General features: G+C 38.6%; 2 protein-coding genes and 1 long non-coding RNA gene across 8 annotated transcripts; 2 read left to right on the top strand and 1 right to left on the bottom strand.

The window, feature by feature from the left end:
- The first annotated feature begins 2,742 nt into the window (after positions 1-2,742).
- On the top strand, positions 2,743-7,401 carry LOC116733202 (uncharacterized). Its single transcript, XM_032583982.1, has 2 exons — positions 2,743-3,462; positions 6,656-7,401. Exons 1-2 carry the CDS (start codon positions 2,743-2,745, stop codon positions 7,274-7,276), a joined length of 1,341 nt encoding a protein of 446 aa, XP_032439873.1. The 3' UTR covers positions 7,277-7,401.
- A 573-nt stretch (positions 7,402-7,974) lies between these two features.
- On the top strand, positions 7,975-13,341 carry LOC116732393 (ubiquitin carboxyl-terminal hydrolase 47-like). 2 transcript variants are annotated; one of them, XM_032582516.1, is made up of 11 exons: positions 7,975-8,109; positions 8,200-8,302; positions 9,668-9,780; positions 9,992-10,062; positions 10,167-10,292; positions 10,467-10,562; positions 11,429-11,560; positions 11,943-12,071; positions 12,197-12,231; positions 12,311-12,348; positions 12,422-13,341. In XM_032582516.1, the coding sequence occupies exons 1-11, from the start codon at positions 8,100-8,102 to the stop codon at positions 12,664-12,666; spliced, it is 1,098 nt and encodes a 365-aa protein (XP_032438407.1). In that variant the 5' UTR covers positions 7,975-8,099; the 3' UTR covers positions 12,667-13,341. The 2 variants fall into 2 exon arrangements, with proteins under 2 accessions (XP_032438407.1, XP_032438408.1); XM_032582517.1 differs by having other exon boundaries at positions 7,976-8,109; positions 9,671-9,780.
- Positions 13,342-14,162: 821 nt separating this feature from the next.
- LOC116732396 (uncharacterized) lies at positions 14,163-16,635 on the bottom strand. 5 transcript variants are annotated; one of them, XR_004341772.1, is made up of 3 exons: positions 15,722-16,635; positions 15,253-15,482; positions 14,163-14,910 (listed from the first exon to the last, which is right to left on the bottom strand). It is a non-coding gene; the product is annotated as an uncharacterized LOC116732396 (long non-coding RNA). The 5 variants fall into 5 exon arrangements; XR_004341773.1 differs by having other exon boundaries at positions 15,726-16,635; XR_004341770.1 differs by having other exon boundaries at positions 15,253-15,421; positions 15,722-16,578.
- Positions 16,636-19,058: the final 2,423 nt, after the last annotated feature.

Here is a 19,058-nt window from a genome sequence, read left to right as displayed (position 1 = left end):
CAAAAAAAAACAGTTACACAAAAGTGATTCACTGTAAAGATGGTTTGTAGTTTTGTTGCTCCACTGAAGTGTGAAATAAACTTCAGTGGAGTTTGAAAACAAAATATGTGTACAGGTTTATTAGATAGATTCTTTTTTTTTCTTTTTGGGGGGATTTTATTTTATAGGGGGACCAGAAGAAAATCTTTGGGAACCACTGCATTAAAGGATGTCCACACAAATATGTAGCTTTTTGTGCTGTTTGAAGTGAACTGCCTCTATTATTGTATTTGCATCAAGTAGTCCTATCATATTATATTGGTCTTTTATTATTCATTAACCAATCTTTGTCACTTGATTGCATTTTTGCAATAGTGCAAACTGAAAATCAGGAATTGTTGAGCAAATAAAAATGTTTCTATTGTTTTGGCTATTTAAAGAGTGAAATTTTATCCAAATCATTTACAATTATTCAGTTTGAATAATTAGACGGTGGTTAAAGAACACAAGATGTATCCAGGACTTGGGCCACAACTGTTGCGTTCCTTGTGACCTTTGAACCAAAGAAAACTTCAGACATGTCTTACATGGGTGAAGGGGAAAGACGACTGGAATGTCATTCAGTAGCCTAAAGTCTTGTCTTCACAAGAAACAAATTTTGCATTTCATTTGGAAATCAAGGTACCGGAGCGAGGACGTGGACAAGTTTCTTGACGTGGATTGTGGCGTTTTCACAGTCAGTGATAATGACCTGCTGGTGTTTGTCCTCTGTGTTTTACCAAGTTCAAATTCAGTTCAGTTTTCTACCAGGAAATGTTAGAGGACTGATAAACTTTATGGAGATGCTGATTATTTAATTTCCCAGCAGGACATGGCACTTCTCCCCACTGTCAAAATAAAACCTACTGGTTTTGATTACCGTAGTATCACTAAGTGATATTATGGTATCACTGTTACCAGTGATACCGTTGTATCATTGTTCTGGAGTGGTTACATAACTGACCCAAACCTGATAGCAAATTTATGGTAGTCGAAAAAAAACGTCACCAGATCCAACAATTTCAAAGACCAGAATGCCGCTATAAAAAAACACTTGGAAATCAGTTTGATAAATTGTGACAATCAATATGTTCATAAATAATTGTCCTTCAGACGTTTGTTTAATATAAGTTACACCAAACCAGACAAAATGGTCCCAGAAACAGCCACATCACTGAGCAGAGAAAAAGATTTACACAAGGTGGAGTGAGAATATATTTTATTTACATCACAGAAATTTGGTTTTGGGTCTAATTTAATTAAACTAATCAGATTAATAAGCTCTGAGTCCACAGTCTCCCCTAAACCTGCTTTTCTTCTTTCTACTGGCAAAAGCTAAAGATATGAAAGGAAACATAATCATCACCCAACATTTAGTTTGAACCACTGAGGAAGACAGGATGCCTTCATGCTTTTAATTTTAATTATGTCAAATTTTGGCTCTTCTGATGTGAAGGTCAGAGCAGAAATAGAGACTTGAAGAACCAGGTAACATTCTTCAGATCTGTCAGTGTTTAATTTTGGAGAAATAAAACTGTAAAATGTATTAAAAACCTCCTGATTGTAGCAAAACCTCCATGTGGTTTTCTGCTGCTCTAACCCACCTGTTCAACATCTATTATTCTGAGATGATGTTCTGCACAAATGTTATGTGAGCTACTGTTTCCTGTTTTCCTCTAAAACCAGTCTGTGCACTGTCTTCTGACATCATTGATGTATTTTTATCCACAGCTGCTCTTCTCTTATTTGAACTCATTCTCTCTAGACAGAGAGGAAATGTGTGTGAAAACCTCAGTAGTTTCTGAAATGCTCTTTCCAGTCAGTCTGGCATCAAGTAGCCATGTCCAAGTTCACTTAAAATAATTCTTCCTCGTTCTGACGCTGACTTTGAACTTTATCAGTTCACCTTAAATGCATCCAGGTGATTATTTCGTACAAAGCTGCTGCCACATTATTGATGGGCTCTTCAGTAGGAGACTAACAGAAACTAAACGTCATGAGTCAAGTACTTTAGGTACTTTCCAGCTCCTCACTCGGTTTTTGTTTCATTTTCTTTGTTTGTTGAAAACCTGAAACCAACATTGTTTACTTTAGTGACACCTGAAGTCCCCTAAGCTTACATGTTGACCTTTCCTCCTGTTAAGGAAAAGCAAGCAAAAGTAAAACATTTGTATCTCGCTTCTCGGCCTTTTGGCTAAGACAGCGGTCCCCTCCATTGGGTGGTGATAGCGGTAGTCTTTGTGACTTGGCTGTTGCCACTGATTTAGAGGTTCAGTAAATTTAGTCCCCAGGTGAGATATTGACCACTAAGTAGTGGAAAATATCTTTTACCTTTTATTTGTATTTATTGGTGTTTGTTAACTATTTATTGGTTTTAGTAAAGGTTTTAAACCTTTAACTGGTGGTGCCTCCACCATGGCGGCTAGCCATGCCGGCATGCGGAGGCACCACAGTGTTCGATTTTTATTTAAGGAAAGAGAAGAAGAAAATAGAGTAACAAGATTGGACTTTTCCAGAAAACTAATCCAACAGGTGTTGAAGTTTCGGCCAGATGACCTGAATTGTATCCTTACCCTGCCTTTCAACAAGGGATATGACGTAAGTTTTTGCTCTGCCGCACTTCTTAAGGATTTTTGGACACGGTTTGAAAATGCTAAGACCCAGTTTTCAGCGTTTGACGTCGAGAAACTGACTGACAACTCCCTGAAAACGGTGATTGTCAGGATGTTCAATGAGACTGTCAGTGCTGAAGACATCTGTATATGGCTGGGTAGATACTGCACTGTGAGAGGCCAGGCTATGAAGGTGCGGGATGTGGACGGCATCTGGAACTGTGCTTGGCGGGTCCCCATTAAACAATGGGAAGACCCCCAAGGCTTCCAGGGCCTGAAGCATCTCCCCTCAATGATAGTCCTGGGGGAGAACAGAGGCTACATTCACTATCAAGGCCAACCCAAACTGTGTCGGAAGTGCGGCGAGCATGGTCATCTGGCCGAAACTTGTGAAAAAGTTTTCTGCGGTAAATGCCGAGAAGTGGGACACACTTTTGATGAATGTACGAACGGGCGGAAATGTAATTTGTGTGGTGGACAGGATCATTTGTTCAGAGACTGTCCAAAATCGTTTGCAAATAAATTGAAAAGAGGAAAAGAGACGTTAACGGAAACGGTTAATGAGCGAGTGGAAGCAGCTGGGTCGGAAAATTCAAATCTCCCGCCAGGTCCTCTGATTGGAGGAGAGGAGGAGAGGGCGGGAAGCGGGGAGGGGAAGGAAGCCCCCCCCCAGACCGAAACATCCAGTGAGGGGGGGGAGATGCTAACCGAAGGCGGAGCTAGCTCGGACTCTGAGGAAGAACAGACGGACAGCAGCGATGATGCCCCCCTCCCCGACGCCCAGCTGGCTAAGAGGCCGGCATCTGAGTCACCTCCCGACCTTACCCCCAAGGTAGGGAAGAGAGGAAGGCTCGAGGAACTCTTCGGTTCTTTCGGAGAGGAATCCAGAGCCTTCCTCGCTGGCTCATCCAATGAGGTCTCGTTCCTAGATTTTGCTCACCAATCAACCCCGGAGGACCCAAACAAGGTAACGGCTTTAGAAAGACGGCCGACACCGAGAGTCCGAAGGGGGAATGGAGCTCCAGCCCGACCTGCACCACCATGTGGGAAGGAAGAGCTCTGTTCACAGGACAGTCTCTGAACCCGCCTTGTTTTAACGACCGCCCGTTTTTTAACATGGTTTGAACTTAGTCTTATCTTGTTTTAATCCTTTAAAATGTCGTACTTAATTTTAGCCATTATACTCATGACTCTCACCTTCTCAACCATCAATGTTAGAAGTGTGAAGTCGCGAGTTAGAGCCCAGAGTGTTTTATCCTTTTTAAGCTCCGTACAGTCAGATGTGTTTTTACTACAAGAATGTTCACTCCCGTTTTTAAAGAATTACACCCGGTGGCAGGACTTGTGGCCACGGCCGTCTATATGGAGCGGCTCCAATGGAAATAAAAATGACGGCGTGGCCATTTTAATAAACAACCCGCACATCTTGGTGAAGGGGAGCACCGTGGTGAGAGAGGGACGAGCACTTTTAGCAAATCTGACTTTTAACGGACAGGATTTTAACCTCTTAAATATTTATGGCTTTAATGACAAACACGACAGGTATGACTTTTTAGAGGAACTGCAGCCCCACATGCTGGGAACAAAACCTTTAATAATTGGGGGGGATTTTAATTGCATTTTATCTAGAAAAGATAGGAAAAGAAATAGACAGGATTTTAAGGTAGACAAAACATCACTTTTATTACAAAGAATCGTTAGGGATTTTAAACTAGTAGACTGTTTTAGAACTATGCATCCTGGAGAGGAGGGCTACACCTGGTTCAGTGGTGACGGCTCTATGGCCTCTCGTATTGATTATTTCTTCATCAGGGATTGCGCCCTAACTGATGCTAGATTGTCACCGGCTTTTTTTTCTGATCACCTCCTTCTGTCCTGCACGCTTTCACTTCCTTCAGGTGCGATGACTGGGAGAGGTCTGTGGAAACTCAACCGCTCCCTGCTGGAGGACCAGGTTCTGGTCGGCCAGTACCGGGAGCGGTACCACGAGTGGCAGACCCTCCAAGACCTGTACGAAACACGAGCACAGTGGTGGGAGATGGTGAAAGGTAGGACCCAGACTTTCTTTCGACAAGCAGGGAAAAATAAAAAGAGAAAAGAACAGAGATGCATGATGGGGCTGCAGAAAAGACTACAAAGATATTACTTTTTAAACCAACAGGGAATGGATTTTAATAAAGAAATAAGAGAAGTAAAAAAAGAAATGAACATTTTAGCAGAAATAAAGAGTAAGGGAGTGATTTTAAGAAGCAGAGAAAGAGAAATAGAAGAAGGAGAAAAATGTAATAGATACTTTTTTAAGAAAATTATAAACAATCCAAGTTTTATTTCTGATTTAAAGTCAGAAAATGGAAACATTGCTTCTAACATAGAAGAAAAGAAAAAAGTAATTGAAAAATACTATAGTGACTTATACTCAGAAAAAATGGTCAAAGAAGAAAATATAAAAGAAATTTTGAATTTCCTTGAGAAAAGTATAGAAGACAGTAGTTTTTTAGAGCAGGATTTTGCTCTTTTAGAGCTTTTACAGTCTTTGAGAAGTTTTAAAAGAGGAAAATCTCCAGGCTCAGACGGACTCCCTGTAGAATTTTATTTAACATTCTGGGACATTTTAGCATCGGATTTACTTACTGTTTTTACTGATTTTAGCAAACAAGACACACTCCCCGATAGTTTTAGAACAGGAATAGTTACACTTTTATATAAAGACAAAGACAAAACAGATCTTAAAAACTGGAGACCGATTACCCTTTTAAACGTTGATTGTAAGATTTTTAGTAGACTTTTAGCAGCCAGGATGCGTCGAGTGTTGGGGGATCTAATCCACCCGGATCAAGCCTGCGCCGTCCCGGGAAGGAGGATCACGGACAGCCTGGTACTGATCCGAGACACCATCTGTTTTGCGAGAGACAGAAACATTCGGCTGATAGTCCTAAATCTAGATTTCGAGAAAGCGTTTGATCGGGTCTCGCACCAGTACCTCTTCCAGGTACTGCAAAAAATGGGTCTTCCTGGGAGGTTCGTAGCGTGGGTGGGACTGCTGTACCGAGACATCTCCAGCAGATTTATGGTTAACGGGTTTCTGACAAAAGCAGTGAAAGTGAACTGCGGTGTCCGTCAGGGTTGTCCGTTATCCGCCCTTCTCTATGTGGCCTGCGTCGAGCCGCTGGCGCAGATCTTGAGAAGGGACCCACAGTTTTTAGGTGTAACGATACCGGGGAGTGGAGGGCAGGAAGCGAAATGTCTTTTATACATGGATGATTTTAACATTTTATGTACAGATCTTTTATCAATAGATAGGATTTTTCAATTAACTGATTGGTTCGGGAAAGCATCAGGGTCAAAATTAAACAAAGAAAAAACAAAAGCACAATTTTATGGACCATGGAAAGAGAATGAAAAATTAGGATGTCAGTTTCAAGTAACGGAAGAAGAACAAAAAATACTGGGAGTAAAATTTGACAAACATGGAGAAGGAAAGACAAACTGGACTGAAATAACAAGAAGAGTAAAACAGCGACTGGGATTCTGGGGGATGAGGAACCTTACGATAGAAGGAAAGATTTTAATAGTTAAAGCTGTGATTTTACCAGTGTTTTTACTCACCAGTGCTGTTTTTATTCCTCCTAGGAGAGTGCTTTTAGAACTACAACGAGCCATTTTTTATTTCATATGGAACTCTAAATGGGAAAGGATAAAAAGAGAAATAATGTACAAACCCAAAGAAAAAGGAGGAAAAGGAGTCCCAGACCTCTACTTGTTTTTAGGCAGCCACTATACAAGTACTCACCTGAAACAAGCCATGAACCTTTCCAGCAATAACAAAACAAACACGATGACCAGATTCTGGTGCGGGTCCTATCTTAGAAAAATTAAAAATGATAAAAAGTGATTTTAGAACTCCAGTAGCTTTTAACCTCCCTCCTGCATATGCTTTTATACGGAAATTTTTAGAACGTTTTAAACTAGAAGGTGAAGAGAGCAAGATTTTAACTAATCATCGTTTTATTATTTCTGTTGTGCAGGACCGGGAACCAGTGACTCCAGTGCGCGGCCTCCTGTACGGAGACGCCTCCACCGTTTGGCGCAACGTGAGCCATCCCGTCCTTCCAAACAGACTCCAGGACCTGTCATGGATGGTGGCTCATGGGATCCTGCCGGTCAGAGCCGTTATGCACTCCCGCGGCATGTCTGCAACGGCCATCTGCCCCCGACCTGGTTGTGGCGCGCCGGAGTCGGTGAGGCACCTGCTGTGGGAGTGCAGCGCTGCTGTGGACCTGTGGGCGAAAGCCGGCTCCTTGCAATTCCCACACTTGCCAGCAAGGGAGGTCCTCGAACCACAGCTAGTGCTGTACGGGGTGAGCCAGCTGAAAATAAAGAAAAAGGACTTTGCTGAGATGTGGCTCACCCTCGCCACCATCAAAGACGCCATTTGGACCTCCAGAAACTTGCTGGTGAGCAGGCGCAGGCAGATGCCCCCCGTGGCTGTGATCCGGATGGCGGCAGCAAGAAGAGCAACATCAAGGGCTGCAGGTGGCGCGCCAAGGACACAGCCACCAAGAAGAATCGCCTGCGCCTCCGTGGACGAAGGAGCCGGCGCTCCACGAGCAGAGGTCCAAGCAGCGGCGGCCTGGCTCTCCGGGTGAGGCAGGAGGGAAGGAGCTTCAGGGCAGGTTTCCCCTCTGAGCACCAAGCGCTGTCTGGAAGGACGGGACGGCCCCGGACTTTGGAAGGAGTCACCCCGGTCCTGCTCAACTTTTAACCCACAGAGATTTTGTATTTTATATTCTTGTTCTTAGCTTCTTTTAGTCTGAACTAATGATTTTGTAAGTTCCTGAAAAATTTCTGTATAACTGCAATAATGTAATTTTTTAATGTTTACAGTAACAATAAAAATCTTTCGAAAGAAAAAAAAAATTTGTATCTCGTTCTTTGTCTTTCTGTTGCCCTCGCTGTTAGAGAGAACAGGGGTTGTAAATCTCTTTGGCATTTGAAATCTCTATCGTCTCTGTCATTACAGTTTTAAAGTGCATTTGTATTTTTGCAGCTATATTTATGAAGATTCTTGACAGACTCTTCTTGAAATAATATCGTAGAAGAAAAGAAATACAGCTGATGTTTATCCCATTAACAACAGATTTTAAACATTTTTATGGTCATCTGGTCATAGTCCCTCTGAAATTCCAACATTCCCAAAACTTGCAGCTGTCAGGACGGATTTAAGAGAATTGATGTGCACTGGATTCTAACTTTTGAGCTTTCATGACTTTATGCAGTGTTGTTTATCAGATGAATGAAATGATCTAGTTGCTAAGTGAAAGAGAAAGCTGTTTTCTGACTCCCTCTCTCTGCGGTCATGGGAGTGTCTTCAACTGTCTGTTTATTTCCGCGGTGGCTCGGCAGCAGAAATCGTTTCTCCGACGGTACTGTGAAGGAAAGCCGTATCAGTGCAGTCGTCAGTGATTCAGTATGAACCAAGGTAAAGGCTAAATCCTGAGTTTCCAATAATTACGTCATCGATCTTCTTCTGTTAATATTGTAAGATGTTCTGTAACAAAACGTCCCACAGACATTAAGTATTATGGGTTGAGAAACCAAGGAGCAACATGTTACCTGAACAGCATTCTGCAGGTTCTGTTCATGACCAGAAAGTTCAGAGAGGCTGTAGAAAGGTTAGTGAATAAATCAGTGGTCCCCAACCTTTTTATCACCGGGGATCGGTCAAAGCTTGGTAATTTTACTGCGGCCTCGGGAGAAGGGCGGGGAGGAGGTCACATGACACAATTTAAAAAAATTTGCCCCAATTTTCCCCTAATGACAATCTTAGAACGTTCCTAGTTCTAAGATTGTCGCTTGTGATAACCACACAATTGTCCTGTCTGTGTGGTGTGGGCCCTTTTATAGCAGCCTGTGGGGTTTTCCTGACTGGGAGCCAGAACGCTACCTGTTGAATGTCACAGGTAGTCAATCAGAAAGCGCGGTGAAGTAAGCACGGGAGGGACGGAGTGGAATCCCAAACAGTTGACATGGCGCAAACGAGAGTCCGGTTTAGTGCATAGAGCGGCTGCTCCCGCCGTCTTTTATCCAACGTTTTTTCTTTTTGTTACGTTTTTTATCGCTTAAATTGAGTCTACAAACTATCACTACTGCTTCTACATCGTCGGACATGTTCGTTATTCTAAATTCACGTATGGTATGTTGGTGAGTGGAATCGGTTCTTGCGTGGTGTGTTGCTCCTGCTGTGTGGCTGGACTCACGAACCGATCGAACCTGTTGGACTTTGATCAGTTCTGTGGTCACAGAGGTTTGGAAAATCGGCCGATAATCCTTAAATCGTTTCGTGTGAACCAGACTTAAAACTCACGAGCCTTTATTCCTCTCGTCTCGTCTCGACCACTCTGGTCTCTATGGTAATATTGACATATCCCTTCAAAATAAGATACAGATGCGCCACAAAAACGAACCTTTTACTTTAGTGAAAATTTTAACTCACGATAAAGACTAATGGGAGCCCTGAGCTTGTTTCTCTGCAACGAAACGCTCCAGTCTGGGAGTGAAGAGAGACAATAACACCCGAATGATGCACAGGGTATTCATGGTCTCTAAGTAGCGAATAAGTTAAAAGGCTTCATTGCCTCATTAACATCCGGTCACCATATCATGCAGAGCTTGGACTGATAAATCCATCCTCCTGACTCTGGGCCTTTTCCCCTTTGCAAAGAAACTTTCCAAAGAATCTGATCCGTTTCTGACTCGTTTTGCTGCTTGTGGGCTCAATGTTGGCTCGCAAGACGTAACTGAGAGAATCCGCTTAAAGGATTGTCAAAATAAAACATTCTCCAGACTCAAATAATACATAAAACGGAAATATTTAATTATTTCTTGTGCGGCTCGGTACCAACTGGTTCGCGGACCGGCCCGGGGGTTGGGGACCACTGGAATAAATCATATAGCATGTTTTGTGTAGGGGAAATATTTGTTTTGTTTGTTTTTTTTTCAATATATATTCTGTATCTCTGACAATATCCTATAAACAGTTGTTCAAAACACCATGAAAACGACTTCAATGTTCGACTCCATGCTTTGTTTGAGAGTTTAAAAGAAAAAACATCAGAAACCACAGAAGTTACAAAGACACTGAGAATTAAAGGTACGTAATCAGATACATTTATCAACTGTTAGCTTGTTTCTGAATAAAGGACAATTTCCTTCATAATGGGGATGTGTGAATGCATTAGCTTCAACATAAATCTTGACAAGCTTTAGAAGAAACATGGATGAACATGAAATATGAGCTTAAGCATTAAATGTAAATATAAAAATACATCATTTTATGTATCATTCTTCCTTCATTCCTCCAGTGTATGAACAGCAGGATGCTGGTCACTACCTGGAGAAGATTTTATCTCTGGTCAGTGATGAAGCATCACAGGTAAATTATTCATGAAATCACTTTGGGATCAGGATGGAGAGGGAACTACGGAGTGTGAATGAAAAATAAAAGCTGTTAGATTTTAAATCAAATTGTATTTTCAGATATTCAGAGGAGAGCTGATTCACAGGACTGTTTGTGGTGAATGTGCTTCACACACTGAAGACGATGTGCCATTTTTCTTTCTTTCTCTCCCACTGATGGATTCTAAAAATGGAAACTTCAGTGTGGTAAGAGACAACCTGCATAATGGAAACCATTTTATGAGCCAGACAAAATTATGTTCATAAAAGTCACCTGGAATAGTCAATGATTTCTGATTATTACTTAGTAGAAACTGTGTTGGCAGAATGCTGGAAAGTACCTGGTGAAGGTCTCTGCAGTAACAGAAAGTGTGTTTTCAGGAGGACGGGATTCAGGAGTTTTTAAAGGATGCAGAGTTTTATGGTGAGGACCAGCTGTACTGCGACCATTGTGAAGACAATAGAGACACTACTGTTGTGAGTAAAGGGAAACTTGTTTTGCATAAGATGGCATTTACAAGCAGCAAACATGCTTGGTTCATTTATGGAAAACAATTTAACACATTGTGAAATATTTTAACAATGCATCAATCTGTACACCACATATTTAAATATGCATTATAAAAGGACAATGTTCCATCTTTTTCTTACCAAATAATCAGACTCAACCTTCCCTGTTGTTGTTTTAGGTCAATAAGGATTAACAAAAGTATTTGCATTAGCTAAACGCGCTAATAATGAGAAATACTTTTTAGAGATTTCTATAATTTTCTTCAAGTTCTGAAGTTTACATATTGTATATTGTATTGGTAGTTGGTAGTATTGCCTTTAAAACTTCATGACCTGGGTCAAATGTCTTGGCTCCATAAACTCTCACAACAACGAAGCTAAAGTTTTGGTCCATTTTTCTCTGACAGAACTTTTCTAACTGCTTCACGTTTGTAGGCAGCCTTGTTCAGGGGTTTATGATGGCCTCTCCAAAACACGGTTTTGTTGTCCTTAGTTCCTTCTCTAAGTAATTTAGCAGTATAATTTTGGTCGTTGTTTAGTTGGATGACCAATCTGTGCCCATGCTTTAACTTCCTGGTTGATGTCTTTAGATGTTGCTTCAGTATTTTCACTTCAGGTTCAGTACTTTGCAAAGTGCACCTCTTCCTCCAGCAATAAAACACTTTGCAAAAGTGGAAAAAAATCACAGTAAATGAATAATTTGGTGGTCCTAACTAATCTAAAAACAGAAAAGATTTAGTTTGTTCAGAAGTTTGTAAAAAATGTTGTGCATTTTTTTATACATTTACTGTAAATATCTGCTTTTAATCTTATTAATGTTGCGTTTCATGTAGAAATATAAACTTGAGCGTCATCCAGAGATTTTGATTTTGCTGCTGAAGAGGTTTGAATACAACTACAACCACATGTCATACAGTAAAGACAGCCGTCCTGTGGATGTTTGTTACACCATCAACTTACCTGAGGTATATTTCAGATTATTGTGATTGTTGCCCATTTTCTTTTCGGTTTCCAGATTCAGTTGAGGCTAACGCATATGAGTGTGTGGGTATGGATGTAAATATTTAGGCATAAAATCCAGATAAAATGGAAAATGAATTAACCTGGGTTTTTTTTTTTATTTTTAATTGGATTTATTAATGAGGGTCCATCTGAAAATATTGTATGAGTTTAGTGGGTAGGAGTTCATAAGTTTCATACTTCGTCTTTCTCTTTTTCGAGCATCTTAGGATTACTGTGGTACAAAAATATGTCTTTTGCATTCCTTGTTCTTGTGCATGATTTTATACTACTATCATGTCCGAAATAAAGTTTCATTTCATTTCATGTGTGTGTTTTGTTGATCAGAACCAGACATATGAAATGTATGCGATGGTGGATCACTTTGGGACTCTGAGAGGTGGGCATTACACAGCAACAATCAAACCTGAGGAGGAAGAAAGCTGGTATGAGTTCAATGACTCCACTGTGACACTGGTGAGAAAGATGATCCCATAACAGTGCTTTTAAAGATTTCAAAGATTTTTTTTTTACAGTTAATATTTCACTTTGTCATAATAACACAATGCTAGTTTGATATGTCGTTGTTTCGTTTATAACAGCTTGGTAACCAGATGTTCCAGAGAAAGTTTGAGAAGTAAGAGCCTGTCCAGTTTTGTTCTTCTGTTTATTTTCACTGTTTATCATAAACTAATTTCACATTGTTTTTGTACCAGATCTCGAAGTGCCCACCTTCTCTTTTACAGGAAGCAAAGTAAGAAGAAATCAGACTTTTTAATAATTTATACTGGGTCCATTTTGTCAATACTTTCTAATATAAATTTCAGGTATCGGTTTACAAGATGAAGGACAAAATGGAGAAGAAGAACAGAGAGACCTGGCTGCAAACCCCAATCCGATTGTTGAATTGGACCGGAGGCCTGAGAGGACCTGTTGGTATCAGGATAATTATGTGGTTATTTCTCTTCCAAGTTCAACTGGCTTTTGCGAAGCCTCCACATGTACATTAATTTGCAATGGTGTTGCAAACGTCGTTACCCAGGTGAAGAATTGGTTATTTTCATGGTTTTAAAAAATCGTGCAGTAAAATTAGCTCAACAGCCATTCCTCTGACCCCCCAAAACTTTCAAAAATACCATCTGCATCGACCTTTCTCTATCACAGAGGTGTCAAATTTCACCCATACTCTACACAAAAGAGCAAGTCGGCCATCTTAGATTGAATTTTATCTGTGTGTTTCTTAGTTGATGTTTACATGTTTAGTTGTTGTTGAACTTAATTCACCTGTCAGATTTCCTCCTTGGTTTAATGTAGATCAGTTTACTTTCTTTCACTAAAAGCCTGTCACTCTGTCTGCATCCATCCACTTGGTGGCGCTGTTCATAGTAGTAAGGTAATAGCAGTTGAAAGATTAATTTTCAGAATGGACAGGAAATGTTTGTAATGCAAGTCTGATCCATGGTTGGGGTGTATTATTGGATTATCATGGAGTTTATAAGGTGATGTTTGCATCAAACAGCTGAGGTTGTTTTGCTTAATAGTTTAAACGATGAGTAGAAACAGCACTTCGTCGGCAGCGACTGTAAAAAACCTGTCAGAACTGTTTGATGTTCTAGATTGTAATTATATAAAACCAACTTATCTGAATGTCTGTGACGTTTTATTAATGCATTATAACAGTGTTTGTTGTCTAAGAACATATCGGCCCGTGTACAATATAATCCTTAAATGTTAGTTGTTTAAATCACCAGTTCTTCAGTATGTTAGTTTATCATTTATTTGTGTTCAGGTTTTCAGTTTGGTATAAATTAAAACTTACATAAATACATGATATCAACACCACCGAATAAGGTCTGCTGGGTTTGAAGTTATAAAACCTGTAGATGTGAAAGAACTGGAGTCATAAACCAGAACTGACAAAAAAAACCTTCAGCTGATATATATTCAACTATTGAAGTTAAACTAAAATAATCACACAAAGAAGATGATAACTTGACTCACTTTATGTCATTCCCGTTGGTCTAATTCAACAATAATTGTCTTTAATTTACTGACCGGAAACCCTCAGTTTTATTGACCACCAGGAGGCGCTGTTGTTCTTTATGTCTAAAACCCTTCATGACTGCAGTGACTAACTTTCCCGTTTACTCCAGTAATACAGAATATGTCAGTGAATCCAAGAACAAGGAGGTGAATTAATGAACCATGCCTCAATATTCACCACATGATTTCTTCTATTTTTCACAATCTACTCTGAGATAATAAACTTAATTGTTAGATTTGTTTCTGATGCATTTCACTCACTAGAAATGATTCTACAGTTTGATTGAGATGTGCAGAGCCGCTGCAGGAACCAGACTCTGGTCAGAAACTTAGAATAGTTTCTAGAACATGTTGAGTTGCTGCCATCAGAAAACATGGCATCAAAAACAGAACCAACAAACTTCTACTCATCTTTTGACCTCCATACATTAAAATGCTTTGGTTTTGCACTTATTTAATGTTTTTATCTGTGTAATAATTTTCACTGCAAAACTTAAAAAGTAAAAGAGAAAGAGACTCAAAACCTGCCTGGATAAAGCGCTTTAATGTCAACACAAAGTGGCAGAATAATCAGACTCATTCCAACACAAGAACTGGAGCTGAGAGAAAATCCTGTAGATCACTTTAATCCCAACACTTTGATTCTGCTCTTAATCTAGAATTTGGTCAGAATTTGTCACATCTGTGGTTTTCACAATGTTCCTCTTGAGGTTTGCAGCAAATTGCCTTACATTATCTGCTGTGTTTCATTGTTTTCATTGTTTAAATTGCATAGAGGGCAAAGAGCAGTTTTTAAATCCCACATTTTATTTATTAATTCAAAACACAAGTTTGTTGAAGCTGCTCCACATTTGTTCTCTCTGTTTGACTCACTGAAAATAACAAGAAACAGGCAATATCTCTGCTGATCATACAGAGAGACGTGATAATGTACATTCAGAATCTGGCAGAATATTTTATTTATTTAAACTTATTTTAAAAGGTTTAATTGAGAATGAGGAGCGATGTGATTCCATTTAATGTGTGAAACGAAACATTTTGGTTTGAGTTTTAGACATCAGGCATCAGACATTCTTTACTTCTTCGAGTTTCACCCTCCTCTTGTCACCCAGTTCATCGTCAGTAAAACCCGGTTCAGGTTCTCCTCCACCATCTAAGCTTAAAACCATCTGTATGGAGGACTTGTGTGTGATTCCATAGTCAAACAGCCTCTTTGTGTCGTCATCCAGTCTTTTGCTCGCAAAGATCAACCGTAGGTCCTTTTTTGCACATTCTGCAAATATGCAGATCCAGAATCATAATTCAATAAATACAAAGACATTTTTTTTAAACTGCAGAACTTTTCTAGTCTGACAAGGAGAAGATGTTTGTGAGGCTTTGTAACATTTTGTCAAAACACTTAAAGAAAATATTGGAAGAATGTTATAAATTTATTCTTCTGACTTAAACTCCTCACAGTAAATCAAAACAAACTCCAGGAGAATTCAGAACGATTTCCTTTTGCATTTTATTTTATTAAAATGGTTCTTCCTGATGTTTTAACAATTCTGTTTTACATAAAACAGAGAAAGGTGAAGTAAATGATTGTTGGGCTGTTTTATCTCAGTGAGTTTACCTGAGAACCAAGAAAACTTCTCAAATATCTTTTCTTTCAGCTGATCCACGGTTATTTTCTTCATCTCCTGCTCTGTGTCGCAGAGGTCAATCGTGGTTTTCTGTCCATCTATCCCACTGACCACGACCTGGTAGATCATTTCCAGATGTTTTCAGATCTCCAGCAGCTGCTGAAGTCAAAGAAAAAAAACTCATAGTTTTGTCTTATAATCCTTTACACTTTTCAGCAACCTGAATGAGAAAACATAATTGCAAAAAAATAAAAATAAGAGTTTATAACATCGTCTTCATACAATAGCAGAGATCAAAAACAGAGGGTGAAGGATATATACTTTATTAATGCATGTTTTAAATTATGTTAAACCTTTCTGACTAACTGTTTTTATTATATAATCATGATTACATTAAAGACTCTTAAACAAAAGACAAATGGCACAAAAACTGGAACAAGAAAGGAGAGGAAATCTAACCTACCCTCAGCTGTTACAGTAAGTACAATTTAAAGGTGTTTCCAGGACATGTTTAATTGACGCTCTTTAAGCTCACTTTGCTAGTCTGGTGAAGTAAAATGTCTGAAGACTTTCTGTTTCTGTTTTGGTTACACCCAGTCAGATGCTGCATTCAAGACGTGTTGAAAATATCAATATATAAGGTTAAATGTGGATTGGTTGGAAGGTTTCATTCCTTTCAAATCTTGCTTTCAAACTTATAAAAGAAGATAATTCACATCATGTATAAGACATTATTCTTCTACTGTACTGTACAGAAGACACATAGATAAACTTATTCTGGCAAAAGGAATCAATAATAGTTTGTTGGCACAAGGTGCATTTATTTTGTTACTGGTTAATAATGTAAAATAATTGGTAGGTTTTCTCACCTCTAGGCAAACAAACACAAACCTTTGTGATCAAAGGTCATTAGGATGATATTTGAACTGGTTAATGTGATTTCAGATTCACAAAGACTCATCGTTCATTTCTACTGATGTTTTTATCTCCTGTGGCGTCTAGAAAACATGATTGATCATGTCTTTGAAACTTCATTTTAAGGACTCGCTCACTTCAAGGTGTGTCAACCTGTTGGATCATGAAATTTGCACCAATAGTTTCACATGATAGTTTGAGACTTGTTGTTTTGTCATCAATCCAGAGCAGCCAGAGTAAAATACTAACTTAAGCTGAAAATACTAACATCAGCTAACATATTTAATTTGGTTAAGATATTGAAGTGAAACAGAAATAATCTCACAGCAAGATAATAACTGGACTTGTTTTCTGTAATTCCCATTGGTCTCATTCAACAATAATGATCCAAAAGAAGGTCTTTAACCTCCGTAGCCCTTCGTTTTTCTGACCACTGAGGGGCGCTGTTGTTCTTTATGTCTGAAAGTCTTCATGTCAGCAGTGTCTCGTTTTCCTGTTTAATCCAGTAGTACAGATTATGTAAGTGAATCAAAGAAAAAGGAGATTAATTAATGAACCATGACTCAAAACTCAGCATCTCTATGACTTATTATATTGTTCAGGATCTACTTGGAGATTATAAATGTAATTGTTAGTTTTGTTTCTGATGTATTTCACTCACTAGAATAGCATGAATATCAATCAATCAATCAATCAATCAATCAATCAATCAATCAATCAATCAATCAATCAATCAATCAATCAATAAAGTTTATTTGCATAGCACATTTCAACAACAAGGCAGTTCAAAGTGCTTTACATCATAAAAACACAACAATACAAAGTCAGAGAAGACCAAGTCAACAATTGAGAAAACCAGAACATTTTACGTTTTGCCAAGTTATGTTGTTACACATCAAAATGTTGGTTTCATTAATTATGGCACAAAAGAAGCTCTAAACATTTGGGGGTAGTAATTCCAAAGTTGCCAGCAAGTATTGATGTTATTGTATCTCAGCTTTATGATACTCAGGAGTTAAAATAATATCCTGTAGCTCATTCTAATCTCAACGCTTTGATTCTGCTCTTAATCTAGAATTTGGTCAGAATTTGAAACATTTTGAGTTTCCTCTTGAGGTTTACTACAGATTTTCTCACACTGTGTTTCAGAAAATCTTCATTGTTTTAACTGTATAGAGAAGAAAGATTAGTTTTAAAATCCCACATTTAGTTTATTAATACAAAACACAAGCTTGTTAAAGTTGCTCCACAAATGTTTTCTCTGTTTGACTCACTGAAAATAACCAGAAACAAAGAATATTTCTGCTGATCTTTAGATAAAATACTGAACACAGACAATGTGGCAGGAAGTGAGAAATATTTTGGTTACTTAAAAGAGTTTAAATGAGAATGAGGAGGGATGTGATTCTAGTTAATGCTTGAAATATTTCAATGTGTGGAATGAAGCACTTTGGACCCAAAAATGTATTTTGAGTTTTAAAGATTAAGCGAACTCTTTTTACTTCTTCGAGTTTCGCCCTTTTTATCTCCCATCCCATCGGCAGTAAAGTCCAGTTCAGGCTTTCCTGCATCAACTGTGTTTAAAACCATGTTTATCTTGGACATGTGCACGATTCCATAATCAACGAGCTTCTTTCTGTCGTCATTCAATGTCACATTCCCAAAGATCAATTTTAGGTGCTCTTTTGGACACTCTGCAAATATACAAATCCAGAATCATAATTAATTACATACAAACACACCAAAGATATATTTATAAACAGCAGATATATTCTAGTCTGAACAGGAGTATCAGAGGTCTCTGGTGCTGCTGTCCTTGTAGCTTTATTTAATTTATTTGTTTGTGATTTCTGTTTATATTGAAAGAAGCTCCATCTGGAGCTTAGTTATGCAACATTTTTGTGTTTTTTTTTTAAGTCAAGTCAATACTTTAAAAAAAAAAAAACTACCAGACAGCCTTAAAATACATTTCTCTAAACTATAACAGTCAAAAACAGGAACTCTGCAGCAGACAGGAATTTATATTATTGGTAAAGTCAACAACATTTACTGACTGTTCAATAATGAAGCAGAATTAAATCCAACAGTCTCTAAAATTAAATTAATGTCACTGAAACAGTGAAGTTACTAGTTAGAATAATTAAAATCAATCTGTTGTTGGATTTGATCATATTTTCAGTTTTACAGTTTAGCTACTTCACCAGATTTGATTCTTACTATTTATTGACACACAATGGAGGCCGTTAAACAAACTTAAAGAAAAAAACTGGAGGAATTATATAATTATATCATTTTGTTTTTCTGACTTCAACTTTGTTCTTGTCCTAAATCTGAACACCACAGTCAGCATTCTACTGAATCTGCTTTGAATTTTATCCTTAAATGTATATTTTGGTAAATGTCTGTTCCTCATTTTTTAACAGGTCTTAATATTTTTCATTTAATACGGAGATAGATGAAGTAAATGAGTTTACCAGTGATACCAGGGAATTTCTCCAATATCTTGTCCTTCAGCTCTGCCACCGTGATTCTCTGCATCTCCTCCTCTGTCTTGCAGAGGTCAATTGTGATCCTCTGTCCATCTATTCCTGTGACCACAACCTGGTAGACCATCTCAGATGTTTGCAGATCTCCAGCAGCTTCAATCAGACAGAAAAATCTCTGTCTTTGACATTAGAGTTTTATCTTACGATCCTTTACACCTTTCAGCAACCTGAATAAGAGAACAGAGTTGTTTCACTTTTATACATTATAGCAGAGATGAAACACAAGAGGTGAAATAAATATTTTTTATAGGATGTTAAACTTTTCTAGATGCTTAACATCTCTGACCAGCTGAACTGATGTGACTGGTTACATGAAAGATTGGTTAATAAAAGAC

Source organism: Xiphophorus hellerii, chromosome 14, assembly GCF_003331165.1.
Source record: "Xiphophorus hellerii strain 12219 chromosome 14, Xiphophorus_hellerii-4.1, whole genome shotgun sequence".
Taxonomy (NCBI): Eukaryota; Metazoa; Chordata; class Actinopteri; order Cyprinodontiformes; family Poeciliidae; genus Xiphophorus; species Xiphophorus hellerii.
This window is presented reverse-complemented; position numbering and strand designations above follow the sequence as displayed.

Coding starts and splice junctions, on each gene's coding strand:
- LOC116733202 (XM_032583982.1), top strand. CDS start 2,743: ATGTTCAATGAGACTGTCAGTGCTGAAGACATCTGTATATGGCTGGGT. Junction 3,463..6,655: donor CTCCCGACCTTACCCCCAAG/GTAGGGAAGAGA, acceptor TCTGTTGTGCAG/GACCGGGAACCAGTGACTCC.
- LOC116732393 (XM_032582516.1), top strand. Junction 12,072..12,196: donor ATGACTCCACTGTGACACTG/GTGAGAAAGATG, acceptor CGTTTATAACAG/CTTGGTAACCAGATGTTCCA. Junction 12,349..12,421: donor TCTCTTTTACAGGAAGCAAA/GTAAGAAGAAAT, acceptor TATAAATTTCAG/GTATCGGTTTACAAGATGAA.